At 41.7% G+C, this 16038-nt stretch overlaps 1 protein-coding gene across 1 annotated transcript in view; it reads left to right on the top strand.

Annotated features, from left to right (window-relative positions):
* Positions 1 to 16038, top strand: part of COL23A1 (collagen type XXIII alpha 1 chain) — a 315082-nt gene that overhangs the window by 240962 nt on the left and 58082 nt on the right. The window contains exon 5 of the mRNA XM_065410054.1: positions 1397 to 1423. Within this exon, the coding sequence (XP_065266126.1) occupies positions 1397 to 1423 (27 nt within the window). The remainder of the gene's footprint in view (positions 1 to 1396; positions 1424 to 16038) is intronic.

Below are 16038 nucleotides of genomic sequence, written 5' to 3'. Positions count from 1 at the left end.
CAGTGTTTCCTACTTACATATTTTATGCTTCAGTGTCCATAAACCTTCATAAAAATTTTACTGTATATTTTATCTGAAGTCTATGATTTGTTAAATGAGTTGTTATTGTAATTAATGTCTTGTTCCTGGAAGAACCTACATTTCTGTAGAGTGTGTGTTAAATACTGCAGTGTCTCTTTAGTAGACGTGGATGCTACTGTATTTAGACTGGAGGAAACTTGAGGAGAAAATATAGAAAGTTGATGCAATAAGAAATGTATGAATGCAGCTACCATTGTATAATAACACCATGCCAATAAAGTCCATGTATACAGTGTCACATGACATTGCTGTACTAGATACAACCCTGAAATTTAACAGCTCATACTTGGAATCTGTATAACTTGTACACTTCTTTGTATATCCTAGTGGGCAGCTAACTACATGTTTAACCCTATATCTAGCTGCAAACACTACTTTGAAAAACAAGGAGAATAGAAAATGAGAAATGTCCTTGGCCAGCTGTGTTTTGTGTCCCTTTGCTGATGTTGCAGATCTGGATGATTAAATAAGATATTTTCTGTGTAGAGCCCAACTTCTATTTTAGCTTCACCCTAAACAGATGCAAAACCTTGAGCGGGGTTGGGAAATCTCCCCCTCCCATGGAAAAAACAATGGAAGGGGGATGTGGAGAGGGCAAATCCTCACAGAAGTGCTTCACCCAAATCCCTCCATCAAGTGAGGGCGGAGTTTGGGGTTTGTCCCCACACACTGCTGAAATGCAGATCGGTCCCAGATTGGGCTCCTAATCCTGTAGAGTCCCCTGAGGTCTTCACAGACAGGGAAACACAAAGCCATACACACAAACGGAGACGCAGTGCCAGGGTTCCTCCTGCTTCTCCCCATTACTTTTCTCGAGAAAGGGTCCCCAACCCAGAGGGGGCACCGTGCCAAAGCACATCCATATCTTACCATCAGTTTGCTTAAAGCGGAGTAATGTTCCTCATTACTTCTGTGGGGAACTCTGCCTGCTGGCCTGCAGCAGGGCTTGGCAATATGTCCCTGACTCCACCGTAGGATTGCATGAGAGGAGGGGATGGGTGTGTGGGAACAAAGCCTTTGGTAAGTAGCAAATGTTTACAAAAAGTCAAAAACAAATGAAAGGTGAAGAGATTTGTATTTGAGTCACACGTGTGTCAGTTTCCCCTCCAGTAGGAAAAGTTCCTCTTGTAAGAGCCTGCACCTTAAATGTTGCTGAGTTCTTGCGCCTCCCACTGGCTGCCGAGGATGCAGCAGGGACTAAGCCCTCTGCGTGGGTCAGGCTCTGAGTTTTACATATTGCAATGTGTTGTCATGCTGCTGAGAGTACAACTGTGACTGACTTTTTCTTCTTGTCTCGCTTATTCACTCCGCACAGGGGCAGTCAGGACGAGATGGCTACCCGGTAACTCTGCCATGGCGTTTGTATTTTACTCTCTTCTAAGCTACTCCTCGCATTTTGCTCTTTTTCCATCAGCCATCGCTCTCTTTGCCTGTCTCAGTTCGGTTTTTTTCCTTTCCTCTCCCTTCAGTGGTTATGGGATTTAAGGGATTTAATCCTACAGCTCTAGAGCAGATTGTGTATTTTATACTAATGATTATTGGCTAAATCCTGACTCCCTGCATATTTGTAGGGAGGCCTTACTCAAGCAAACCACTGAGAGCTTGCCAGAGTATAAACTGAGTGAGGACCTTTGGATTTGTCCCCATGTTAATGCTCAGCGGTAGAGGGGCCTAGTTTGGGTGTTGACTTGCTGAAGGAAATGCACAGATACCTGAAAATAAGCCTTGATGTATCCATATCTAAAAATATACCAACTGTTCTCTTCAAAGGTGTGTTACAGCATGTGACACCCTAGCACCTCCAACTGTGATCTCACAGCTAAGCAATGCTTACCTCAGTCCCTGGGAGTCAGAGCCGTCCCTTGGGTACGGCAAATCAGGGCGACCGCTCCAGGCCCCGCGGTCAGTGCGATTGGCCAGTGCAATCGTCCCAGAAGTGACAGTCCGGTCCCGGAAGTGACGGATTTGTCACGTCCGCCCCAGGCCCCCCGCACTCCTAGGGACAGCCCTGCTGGGAGTTAGCTCACTCGGGGAAGACTCAGGAGTGGTATGAAGCAGTACTGGTAATTCAGTATGTGGTGCTGTTCCCATTTGCACTGGTTCTGAGGGATGCTGCTGAGCCAGAGGGTGCCTTCTTTCTGAGGAGAGACTAAACCAAGGTCCTGGCTATTTTTTTTGTAACAACTTTGTGACACTTACTGAAGAGTAGGAGTATTAACCTGATTCTGGCCAAATCCCAAATTGTGGATTTACATCTGCCCCTCTACTCTGTTGTGTAGCTACTGTGCATTTTTAAACACCTGCCATGCTCCACCCCAGAATGGAGCAAGTGCCTGCACTTCGGTGGTGAGCGAAGTGATTGCTCTGTATGCTGTGTGCGATAATCAGTCAGTGAAATCATAGTGTACGTCCATTAGTGTTACAGAGCAACTCAGTTTTGCAGCTGCTTTTGTGAATAATGTACAATTCACACTATGTTGCTTGAATCTCTGTCAGGGTTTCTTGATGTTCCCCTTCTAAGAGACAGAAAACTATTTAGGCTTCTCCTTGCCATGGCAGACATCTTTTCAAAAGAAGCTGTTGGGAAAATGCACTTTCTTGTTTTCCTCCTCCTTGTGCTCTGGCTTAATTCCACTTTGGACTCATGCAAACAGCAGAAATTTTCAGTGTGCGATGGACGAACGGCTGAAGTAAAAACGACTAAGGGGGAAAAAAAGCTTTTCCACGTTTCATTTTCCCCGGGACTTGTTTTTGAGCCGCCCCGGGAAAGATCAGAGATTTCCTCGGGGACGCCGGCCTCCCAGATTGGGCAATGTAATAGTAAATGAATTTCTAAGACAAGCCTTTTATTCCATTACATCAATAGCAGGAAAGTATGTAGTTGCCTTTCCAGTTGGTTTTAATAACTTAAACTCAGTATAAAAACCCGTTCTGAAAGGAACAGTAGGAGACCTGCAAGATTCTTTGTAATACTTTATAGTCAACCGGACTGCTTATTTCCAGAGGAAATTACAACTACCGTTCATGTAACCTACACCCACTCAGAGTGGTACCCTGTCCCCCTCTAGTGATGGCTGGTTGCATATAGTGGTTGATGAGCCTGCTACAACTTTGGTTAATAGACATAAGTCTGTTAGCTCAGGCAAGTAGAGGCACATGCTTTAAGATTCCCAGGTTCAGTGCCCCCTGCTGATGGCCAATGCAAGGGTGTGGTATTTGGAGGCTGTGTCTGTTTAAAGGGTCAGTGTTTTCTAATATAGTATCTGACAGAGTGTAGCAATTCCTGGGTTTTTTAGCCTTTTAATGGTGACCACTGAGTATTCACTACACCACATCCAGCGTGAGGATTCTTACAAGTGTCCAAAGTCACTTGGTGGTTTTTTGTCAAAATTATACATAAAATTAAGTGACTCTCCCTTTTAAAACCTGTTCTGCCTCTGCAGCTCCTGCTCTGACCATATCAACCCCTGCTCCCTCCCCCACATAGCACCATGGGCTTTTCCTGAGTTGCTTGACTGCCCCACACACCACTGTATAGAGTAGCTTCCTAGGGCTGTGTGAACTCAGGGTTAAAGACTTGAGAGGATGTTTGCAGGCAGGTTACTGCCTGAACCCATCCTGATTGCCAGTGGCTCCAAGGTCGTGGTAACACTTTGCAGATGGTAGCAGCTTGGGAGTTAACCTCTTCATAGCTGTGGAAAAGGTTTCTAGGAACAATCCAGCAACAGGGTGGTGAGTTCTCTCAAGCTCCTTGCACTTTCTGCCCAGAGTAGCACTGCTGGCAAGGCCTCAGGTACCTACACATCCTCCCTCTCCCCTCAAAAGGACCCAGTTGTCATGACTGGGAGAAAATGCCAACCCCAGAATGAATGGTCATAGCAACACAGACAACTCTTTGCAAACTGCGACGTGCCAGGGAACAACCAGTAGAAATCCTTCTGAAGAACAGCAAACACCACCGAACAGCAGTTTATAGAAATGCTTAAGTGGCTTATCAGAAGTTAAGAATTTAATTTATTAAAGATTAAGCGTGAAGGTTTTGCTCTAATTGGACCATTCAATAGCACTTTTAGAATGACTTTCTTCTTCAGCAGGATGCTGACTAACCATTTATAAATTAGTGCTGCCCTTGGGAAATATTGTTTTGTTGGGTTTGGGGTTGTTGTTTTTTTGTCCCAATGATATTTTTGGCACTGCTGAGTGCTGTTTTAGTCAAGGCTCCTGAAAACCGGAAATGGTGGAAGGAAATAAATAATTCAGTTACACGGGGCTCGGATGCAACCTTACAATCTGCCCTGAGGGAGCACACTAGTCACAATCCCCTTCCTGGTGCCCCCATTACAACAGCTCGGCTGGTCAGAGCATTGGAAGGAAACAGAGTCAAAGCTCCACCTATTCCTCACCCCGCCTTTCTGTCTGCAGGAGGGCAGGGCCCTGTAGCTGCCCCACTGTGGCTGCTGTTTCCCTCCTACCCCACTGGGCCCTGCCCTCCAGGTAGCTCATGCAGTTTCACTTTAAGATCCTGGTCAAAATAGTTGCAAAACTGAGTGAGCTGAACCTGCCAGTGAGACTTGCCAGAACTCATCCGAACCCCAGACCACTGCTTCCACAGAGCTGTGAGCACAATAAGTAGCTTTATCTAAGAAGGAGGCAAAAGTATCTCTCTTTTCTGAAGAGTCCAGTGCCCTTTGGAGAGGAAAGGGTTAGATTAAATAAAAGCAGGCATTCGTGTCTCACATTCAGTAGTAGCACATGCTGGCCTCCATCGCATCCAATTGCTTAATCAAACTGGTCTAATGACTGAGTCACTCCTGAACAGGTAGATGCTTGGAAGGTTGTCTGTGTGCCACATGCTGCTGCGGTTAACTTTGTTACTCATTTGTGGTTTATAAAAAAGAGATTAGCTAGCTAGCGGGCTTGCTTTCTGTCCTCTAGCTGTCTCATACTGCGTATGGAAACCTGAATTCATGTGCAGTCTCTTTAGTGATCATCACTGTGTCAGGATGCCCTTTTGTGAATTTATGATATACAGATGGGAAACGCTTGGCCAGGTCAGTTCAGCTGCTTGCCTTCAAGTTAAGTGCAGCTCTGTACACTGCAGGACATTTGTGGGGGGGCTGGATATTTACACTACCTGAGGTTTTGACAGTAAAATAAGAAACAAAAACTGCCCTAATATTTTCAATAACAGGCATTGTTGTGGTAGAAAGAAATTTTGGCTTTGTGTCTGTCGCGTGAGTTTAAAGGAGGATAAAAAGTCCTCTATCTGTTGTGATGCATGGATGGGATGTCTGCTGTCTATTCCACACATGGCTTTTTGACAATTGATGTAGCTTACATTTTAGGGTCATATTTTACCCTCAGTTACAACTGTACACGCCAATAGGATTGCATGGCTGTGCACGCCAATAGGATTGCATGGCTGTAACGTAGGGCAGAACTGGATGTAGTCCTCTGAGCAGATAGAGGGATGCTCTTTCTACCGTCTTCTAAATTTCCAAGAACAGTGTATTTTTAAAAAAATTTGAAAGTAATTCCTTTTCATCTATATATCCCTCATCCAATGAAATAACTACATGTAACCTCTGGCATATTAGGAAATAACAAGTCTAAGTCAAATGGTTCTTCATCCAGTGTCATAAATGCACATGACACTTACATTTCTGGGATCTCAGTAGAATCCAGCAGATGTACTGGAGTGTTTTGTTACATATATGGCTATTTTAATCTTGAGTTGATAAAGTTATTTCTGTAAGAAGATAAAATAACTGTTGTAGAATTTGAAAGGAATGAAACCAATTAGAGTTCTATAGAAAAGTAATAGGGTTATAAGAAAAAATATAGAATTTAATAGTGAATTATCTTCTTTCAGGAAGCTTTTGGCACCATACTGTAAAATTGTATAGCAGAGGTGTAATATTATATTAAATTCTACCCGATGGCTGAATATTATATTAAATTCCATGGACCACAGGTTGAAAACCACTGCTTTAAAGCATCCTGAAAACCAGTTTTAAAGACACTATAAATAGGCTTGGGAGGATTCGATTTTTATTAGTAAATGTTGATAAATGTCAATTTCATACACACATACAAGCCAACAACAAAATATTTCCATCGATGATAACTGAAATTTACAGATAGGCAAATTAAGAATTTAATAGAGTAAATATCCAGTGATTTAGACTTTCCAGTAAAGCTTGTTACAAATGGACTAGCAAATGAGTAATAAAAACAGGTATGATTTGTTGGTTTAAGGGTATTTAATTTGTATATTTTGATGTATGATGTTGATGATTTCTGTTTTAATGGTTTGTAAAGCTTTAACTCTTTGAATCTCAGCATCTATTGTCATTAAATAACTGTCTCATCCCCTGTAATTTCTTGCAACTGTGAAAATCTAAATGGATAAAAATTGAAAAAGAATGCTTAAAAATAAACATTGATATTATCTATTGCAATTATAAAAAGCACATTCTGCCAAGCCTATGTATAAAATAAGGCCCAGATACTGTGACGCCGTAAGCACATGCGTAGCTTTATGCACAGTCTTCATTGGATCAAGATCTAAGACTAAGGAGAGCTGAAGGAGTAAAATGTTTCATTTTAGCTCTAAAACAACTAAAAATATTTTATTGTGCTCATCCTAGCTATGTAGATTGCAATTAAAAACAAAAAATCCCAAAACTTCTTAGGTAGTTTTAGGCTACGATGTAATCACTAATTATAGCTTCTGAGCTATTCTAAATGCAGACTTCATCTGGCAAAATAATAAAGTTAGTAAATTGCCAGAAGACTAACTTTAGCGTTTATATATTTGGTTCAAAATTGGAAAGGAATAAACTTTGTAACATTCTTGGCAAAGAACACAGCAGAAAACAGCCTTTCTTTTTGTAGCTATTTTTATGGAAACAGTTTTATTTATACAGATTATTAAACTATCCTACCCATTGCCAATGTGATCAACTGTTATTGTCTCTTAACGTTCTCATAACTGCTGGGAGGTGAGGAGGAAAGTGTTTTCATTATGCCTCGTGTCACTGAATCCTCTTGAGATTCACTGTTATTATTGTGAAGCACTTTAACTCAATCCAATAGTCTGATTATAATTATAATGATTGGGGTAGGCGGTTAGTGACTTCCTTGGGGTACTGTTACTTCTCCCCTCTGCTTGGGGAACTAAAACAATTTGAGTTTTAATCTACTGTTTTCTCCCATACGTAGCCTGAAAACCAGAGGGTGAGGGTGAAGTCCCAGTTTCTAAAAGTCTATTACGTTAGATGTGGAACAGGTCCACAAAAAAGTTTTGCCTAGAAAAACTCCTCATTCAAATACTATAAAACTTTGACTTCTTATATTTTATCTGGTGTTAACCCTGTCCATACAATGGATGGAACCATGTTAACATCTGACATTTTTAACTAGTACAGTTATAGGCCCTGATCCTACAAAGACTTGACATGCAGCAAGTGGTCCCATTGAGGTGTGTAAAGTTAAGCACATGCGTAAATTTTGTAGGATCATGGCCATAGTAAGTTTTCTTGCTATCAATGTAGCTGTAGTTTTTTATTTTCTGAAATGTTATGAAACCCCGGTATAGACTACCAGGGCCACTGATAGCCGAGTCTGACTATCATAGTTCTTAAAATTCCCAGAAGTGTGGCTGGGACTAAAGAGAGAATGCCAGAATCAGGACAAACAAGACAAATCGGAGATATTGCTTCCCTCCACAAATGATATGTATTTTGCTCTCTCTTTCTCTCCATGATTCGTAGATTCAGAGGTTCCAAGGCCAGATCACTATGTGATCATGTCTGTCCTAGAGCAGATCTTTTAGATAAACATCCAGTCTTGACATAAAAATTGTGGATGATGGAGAATCCACTGTGACCCTTGGTAAATTGTTCCAATGTAATAATAATTGTATTATTAAATTGTTCCAATGTAATAATAATTATTTTAATTGTTATTCCACTCCGAATTTGTCTAGCTTCAACTTCCAGCCATTGGATCATGTTATACCTTTCTCTGCCAGATTGAAGAGTCCATTATTAAATAGTTGTTCCCCATGTAGGTACTTAAAGACTGTAATCAAGTCACTGCTTAAACTTCTCTTTGTTAAGCTACATATATTGAGCTCCTTGAGTTTGTCACTGTAAGGCATATTTTCGAATCTGTTAATCATTCTCGTGGCTCTTCTCTGAACCCTCTCCAATTTATAATCATCCATCTTGAATTGTGGGCATCAGAAATTAACACAGGATTCCAATAGCGGTCACACCAGTGCCAAATATAGAGGTAAAATAACCTCTCTACTCCTACTCGAGATTCCCCTGTTTGTGCCTCCCAGCTGTTTTGACCATTGCATGACACTGGAAGCTCCTGTTCAGCTGATTGTCTACGATGATCCCAAATCTTGTTCAGAGTCCCGGGTTCCCAGGATAGTGTCTCCCATCCTGTAAGCATGGCCTGCACTCTTTGTTCCTAGATGTACGCATTTACATTAGCCATGTTAAAATGCATATTGGTTCCTTTTACTCAGTCTACCAAGTGTTCTAGATTGCTCTGAATCAGTGATCTGTCCCCTTCATTATTTACCACTCCCCCAATTTTTATGTCATCTGCAAACTTTTATCAGTGATGATTTTGTTTTCTTCCAGGTCATTGATAAAAATGTTAAATAACATAGGGCCAAGAACTGATCCCTGGGGGGACCCCATTGGAAACACACCTGCATGGTGATTCTCCATTTACAGTTACATTTTGACACCTATGAGGTAGCCAGTTTTTAATCCATTTAATGTGTGCCATGTTAATTTTATATCATTCTAGTTTTTTAATCAAAATGTGCGCTACCAACTCAAATGCCTTACAGAAGTCTAAGTATATTACGTCAACATTATTACCTTTATCAACTTAACTAGTAATCTCATTAAAAAAACGATATCAAGTTAGTTTGACAGGATCTATTTTCCATAAAGCCATGTTGATTTGCATTAATTACATTACACTCCTTTAATTCTTTATTAATCGAGTCCCCAGTCAGCCGCTCCATTGCCTTGCCCGAGATCGATGCCAGGCTGACATGCCTATAGTTATTCAGGTCATTCCATTTACCCATATGAAAAATTGGCACGATATTAGCTTTCTTTTCTGTCTTCTGGAACTTCTCCAGTGTTGGAAAATCAACAATAGCGGTCCAGCGAGCTCCACAGCCAGTTCTTTTAAAATACTTGGATTCAAATCTGGACCTGCTGATATAAAAATGTCAAACTTTAGTGGCTTTGTTTAACATCCTCCAGAGATACTCGTGAGCTGTGCAATGTTCCAGTCCATTCAGTAAAACTAACTCTGATCATTTTGGCTAGCTTTTCTCCTTTTTCTAAAGCAGTGTATGACAAAGGTGCCTACGTGTTCCAAATGAGATCAGGGCCCATTGTGCTAGGCACCGTACAAACACATCACTGGAGACAGTCCCCGCCCCACAGGGCTTTCAGTCTAACTAAATAAGACAGACAAACAATGGGAACGGAAAGCGAGACAGAGAAGTGATTGGCCTATGGTCACACAGCAGGTCAGTGGCACAGCTGGAAATAGAATTCAGATTACTTGATTTCCAATCCAATGCCCAATTCAGTGGACTGGAAAGCGCTACAAAAGGATCTCACAAAACTGGGTGACTGGGAAACAAAATGGCAGATGAAATTCAATGTTGATAAATGCAAAGTAATGCACATTGGAAAACATAATCCCAATTATACATATAAAATGATGGGATCTAAATTAGCTGTTACCATTCAAGAAAGAGATCTTGGAGTCATTGTGGATAGTTCTCTGAAACATCCACTCAATGTGCAGCAGCAGTCAAAAAAGCAAACAGAATGTTGGGAATCATTAAGAAAGGGATAGATAATAAGACAGAAAATATCATATTGCCTCTATATAAATCCATGGTAAGCCCACATCTTAAATACTGCGTGCAGATGTGGTCGCCTCATCTCAAAAAAGATGTATTGGAATTGGAAAAGGTTCAGAAAAGGGCAACAAAAATTATTAGGAATATGGAACGGCTTCCATATGAGGAGAGATTAATAAAACAGGGACTTTTCACCTTGGAAAAGAGATGACTAATGATATGATAGCGGTCTATAAAATCATGACTGGTATGGAGAAGGTAAATAAGGAAGTGTTATTTACTCCTTCTCATAACACATGAACTAGGGGTCACCAAATGAAATTAATAGGCAGCAGGTTTAAAACAAACAAAAGGAAGTATTTTTTCACACAACGCACAGTCAACCTGTGGAACTCCTTGCCTGAGGATGTTATGAAGGCCTAGACTGTAACAGGGTTCAAAAAAGAACTAGATAAGTTCATGGAGGATAGGTCCATCAATGGCTATAAGCCAGGTTGGGCAGGGATTGTGTCCCTAGCCTCAGTTTGCCAGAAGCTGGGAATGGGTGACAGGATGGATCACTTGATTACCTGTTCTGTTCATTCTCTCTGGGGTACCTGGCATTGGCCACTGTCGGAAGGCAGGATACTGGGCTAGATGGACCTTTGGTCTGACCCAGTGTGGCCGTTCTTATGTTCCTGCACCTGGACAGTCTGTCACTTGTTTGTATGCAGATGGTGTGTGTACATACTGTGTGTGTGTGTGTACAGTATTCCCTTATAAGAAAGGGAATAATCAATACTGGTGTAAGACCCTTTTATACTGATATAACTGTGTCCACGCTATGGGTTGTACAAGTGTAACTATTTCAGCTAAAGGAAAATAAAATTGTATCTCCAACGGACCTAGTTATACTTGTGTACTGTGTAGACGAGGCCTGTGTAATGAAAATGATATACTATGTATACATTTAATATGTTGTTTCATATCGTAACAGCCACTTTAGTTATATAGCAAGATTGAGATTAAACCCTGGCTAGGCAGTAAACCCATAACTATCTAAATCCTAAGTAATTTCCATGGAGCCCTTTAGCCAGAATTAGCAAGTTGTAAAACGTACGTTTTCCCTGGAAAATGTAATAGCAAGGCCATGAAAACTTGTCTTACTCCTCCCAAACCCAATTAAACTACAGCACAGAGGAGTCTCCATAATAAGAGGTTTCATCTGAATGGAGAAAATACTCTTTTCCCCTCATAAACTGACTGCACACCCACATCAGAGAGTCCCTGTTTAAGGCCTGATCCTGCAGACACTCATGACTGAACATTTCTAAAAGATGCACTCTAGTTCAACCACAGTGTATTGGCTGAATGTAGGAGTCTCCGGGTGACATTCTCTGGCTGGAATTATGACTCTCATAATAGTCCCTTCTGGTTTTAAAGTCTATGAATAATGCTTACAACCAGGAGTGGTCCTATTGGCATCAGTGGAGGGGGGCTGGAACAGTTTGTATAGTGGGGGTGCTGAGAGCCATTGAACCAAACTGTAAACCCTGTATATCATGGAAACCACTTCAAGCCAGGAGGTGCGGCAGCACCCTCAGCGCCCCTCGTTCCAGCACCTATGCATCAATGGGACTGTTTCCAGTGGTAAGTACTGTGCTCTGTAGTGAGTGTTTGCAGGATTAGAAGAGAAAAAGGATTGTCCAGTGGTTGGGTCACTATTCTGGGACCTGAGAGAGCTGGGTTCAACTCCCTGCTTTGACAGACTTTCTTTGTGACCTTGGGCAAGTCATTTATTCTCTCGGTGCCCTACCCGTAAAATGGGAGTAAAAAATTCTCCTTGATGTCACAAGGGTGTTGAGGATAAAGATCATGAGGCATTCAGATATGATAGTGGGGGGGCCCATAGAATACCTAACATAGACTGTCCTTAGTTCTAGTCAAATCTCTGAGCTGTATATGCTGCAATTCAAGTTGGGTCAATATTAGCAATATATAGCCTGTCCCTGAATTCCCATTGGCTTCAGTGTCAATATTGAATATACTAGAAAATGCAGGATCAGCCTCCTGTCAAGTGGAAAGACTTGAGCCATTACACTGAGACGAAACTTGATATAAAAATGGTGTCTTTCTGGTCGCTGTTTAAAATTAAATATGCTAGCTAGACTGTATGGAAATAGCCACGTGTACAAGAGCTGAGGTACAGCAGTTTATGCCTTGTGGCACTGTGTTCCTCACACTATTTCTTTTGATTCAAAAAACAGAAATTCTTTAAGTGAACCATGAAAGGGGCAAACCAGTCTTTGCATTTTTTTACAAATATTTTTAACGAAGAAATCCTTGTGGGCCAGATTCTGATATCCTTACTCCATAAGTAGACCGATTGATTTGAACTGAACAATTCAAGTGGTAAGATACTACTCAACATAACTAAGGGTGTTAAAATCGGGCCCTCTATTGGAAAATCAGCTACTGTACATATTATTATTATTTGTGCTATGTAGCACCTCAGAGCCCTAATCACAGAGCAGGACCCACAAACACAGAACTAAAAGTGCTTGAGCCCCAAAGAGCTTGTAGTCAACCAGTCCATATTTTGGGTCAATATAGGCGTCAATGGGGCTTAAGTACGTGTTTAGGTACTTTGCAAATAGAGATGGAATACTTACATGCTTACAGTTAAACCCCCTGATTCAGCAAAGCGCTTAAGCATATGTATCTCTTGGCCACAGTGTGTATTTCAGCACCACCTGGACTTCCAGGATTTAAGAAAGAGTTGCAGAGCTGAACTGCAGCTACAGTAAGTTAATGTTTATATATATTTCAGAATAAGTTAGGGGACTGATCCTGCTCCCACTGATGTCAATGGCAAAAGCCGCCCATTGCCTCTAGTTTTATATTAAAGACAGCTGCCATGTTCCTACTAAGGGAGATAAAGTGAGAGATTGGGGCAGAAAGTGACACATTTTGCATTAATATCACTGCAAAAAGCATTGAATTTTAAACTTGATTTTGCTTTCTTTTCAGCTTTTAAAAAAAACCTTTTTGGGTAGCAGTGGTTTTGTTTGGATTGAATTTACAGTCCTTCCTGTGTGTTCCTGCTGTTCAGGAATTTCTTGTGACGATTAGTAAATTGTACCTTTTCCACATAAGAAACGCTAGTGCCAATCTCCATTCCACTTCCCAGTTTCTTCAGTCCACTACTCAGAGTTCTCATCACTCCTCAGAACCACCTTGCAATCTAGCCCTGCCTGCCTTCAGCATGAGACCCAACACATACCCTCTGGGGGCAGTAGTCTCATCTGTGAGCAGGGGGTTGAAGAGGCAGGGAAAGGGGACAGATTAGAGTCATACGAGTCCTCATGGATGTGACTGTCGTCTTCTGAATCCCTTCTGGCAGTAAGATAAAATATAGAGGTTGAAACAAAACTATGTTCCTAGGAAAATACTGGAGTTTTTCTTTTAAGCAGATGATGACTCTCTGCTCTTTACTGGAGGAATATGACAGCTATATATGAAAAAAAATCTGTTGTCATCAGTAGAGTCTTTATTTTTCCCAATTAGCTTTCCAGGAATGGGTGACACTTAGGTGCATGGAAGAGCGGAACTGCCTTGCTAAGAGACTCAGAACTGACTTGCTTTGCTTTCTTTTAGCTGTTTGCATTTTTTAAAGATTAAAAGCGCCCTCTTGTGCTTCGCAGACTGCTGAGTGACAGCAAGCTCCTTCTGCTGTGTTCCTTGTCTCAGATTAGTGCTCACTATGAACAATTCCCTGTGCATTAAGCTACTTCTAAATTCTCAGTGCTAGTCTGTGTCCAGAGGGCACAAGATCTGGCAAATGGGTGTTAAGCAGTTAATCCTCAGAGAAGATGAAATGCAGATGGAGAGGACACAAGTCACAAAGACCATCGAGTTAACTGGAAAAAATGATTGTCATTGGCAACAGGCCAACTGAGAAAACTATCAAGGAGCTTCATAGCTGACCACCACGTGGCTGGTTCTGCTAAGTCTTCCCTGGCTCCAGCATGCAAGTGCCTAAGGGAAAGGAGGGATGGGCTGGCACTGTAGGCAAACAGGAACAACAGATTTGTTTAGAAAGAGAGGAAAGCGCAGAATGCATGCATGGGTTCTATTGCTTCAGAAGGGTTTTTTGCCACTTTTTTTGTCAGCTGTAATATATTCACTGTAAATGCTGAACAGCATTTGAGAAACATGCATTGGTAAGAAAGCTAAAATGACTTAAGCTCAAAAGAAAAACAGATTCAAAGACCAGTTTTGCATACATGTGGTAAATATTTTTTTCTTTACATATTTTCATCCAGTGTTTGTGCTGCCTGTTGAGTTAACCGTGCCTAGATCGGGATAATGGATGGCTGCTCAGTGTGGAAATGCAGCATCTGTTAATAACTGATAGTCAGAGCATAATGGGGCCTTATCCCAAGATCCCAAAACATTCTACAAAACGGTTACCAATTGCACGTCCAGGGGTCGTTCGGTCCACCATGGGAATGCAACCAGCTTTGTTGTGGAGCAGCTGAGAGCAAAGCTATCCAACGAACCATTCAGGTCAGAAAGTGAAGAAAATACCAAATTCGGCCGGGGGGGAAAGTTAACGCCTCATTCTCCTCTAGTTGGAAATAATGAGCCAATTCTTGTAAAAGTCCCATGGGATTTTAATAACCAGGAGTGGTCAGGAGCTTGATGTTACACTTCACCCAGCTATGGCATCTCCGACCGCCCAGTGCAGTTGTTCAACACCTAGCACAATGGTGGCCTGGTCTGTGACTGGGCTTCCTAGGCACTACTCCAGTACAAATAATGATCATTGTGGATTGCACCATGGATGTGCATGCACAGTCCTATTTCAAAAAGTGTGTTTAGATCCCCATATCTTCCCCTCTTCCCCACTGGAGCCTTCTGGCCAGAGATCTGGGGAGTAGCACAGTTCCCATGGCACTGTGTTGTTAGGAAGTGTGAAAGGTACGACATTTCATACATAATATAGTAATTTTTTCTGTGGTTACAGCTCTCTGGTTTTCCATCACCATTCACCACAGTTTCTGACACGTAATAACTGAGGTGCATATGTCAATGCACGGTCCTAGTGGGGGAAGACGTGAATAGATCCTCATAGTCAGGGGGCCGTGGACCATTCCAACAAGCCTGTCTCCCTAACGCATTGTTCTGGTAAATATGGATGCTGCAACTGGTAGTCGTTATGCACGCAATGATTGAGAGCTGAGGAAGCAGCAGGTCCACCAGAAGGAGACAGACAAGGGCCTGGTTTCATGGTCACATTCTGGCATTCTGTCTTGCCATTTATTGCAAGGATACAGCAACTGCCTTTGGATGAAATTGAGCAGGAAAATTAGGAAGCCTCCTGCTTCCACTTCCACCGAAACAAATTCCGCTGAGTCACAAAACTGATTTCAGCTTCAGTCCCGAAGTCCATTTTTGGCTCGGGGAAAAGTCAATGCAAAAAGGACACAGGAAAACAAAACTGGATTGCTGCTTTGCTAAAATGTTGGCACAGGGCTGGATTCCGTAAGGATTCACATTGAGTAGGACTTTGCTCTGTGAGTAGTCCATTGAAATCAATGAGAGCATTCATGGAGTAAGGTATTACTGCATGGAATGAAGGGTGGCAAAATCTGGCCTAGAACATTTCCAGCTCTCAGCTCAGTTCTTTACCTTGATTTAATGGCTTAGACGGGTCCTCATGTGGGCTGGAACAGTTCCTGTTGATTTGATAGCCCATCAGTATTAGTTTGTTGGTGGGCATTTATCTTCATAAAGCTGAAACAGCAGTATACAGATTGACTTTATAAGAAGCAAAGACAGGGATGCCTTCCATTGCTTATGTTAGCAGTGTAGACAGCTGAATCTGCAGGGAGTAAAGAGAAAATGAAGACCAGATGCAAGAAGAATATCATAGACCTTTCCCGCTAACACTTAAATGCAGTGAGATCATCTCATTATGGAGCCAATTAATGAATTCAAGTCACGTAGGGAAGAAATAAGCACCATTCTATTTTATATAATTTCTTATGCATGCTCAT

The sequence above is a fragment of the Emys orbicularis genome, chromosome 8 (genome assembly GCF_028017835.1).
Source record: "Emys orbicularis isolate rEmyOrb1 chromosome 8, rEmyOrb1.hap1, whole genome shotgun sequence".
NCBI classification, from domain to species: Eukaryota; Metazoa; Chordata; order Testudines; family Emydidae; genus Emys; species Emys orbicularis.
This window is presented reverse-complemented; position numbering and strand designations above follow the sequence as displayed.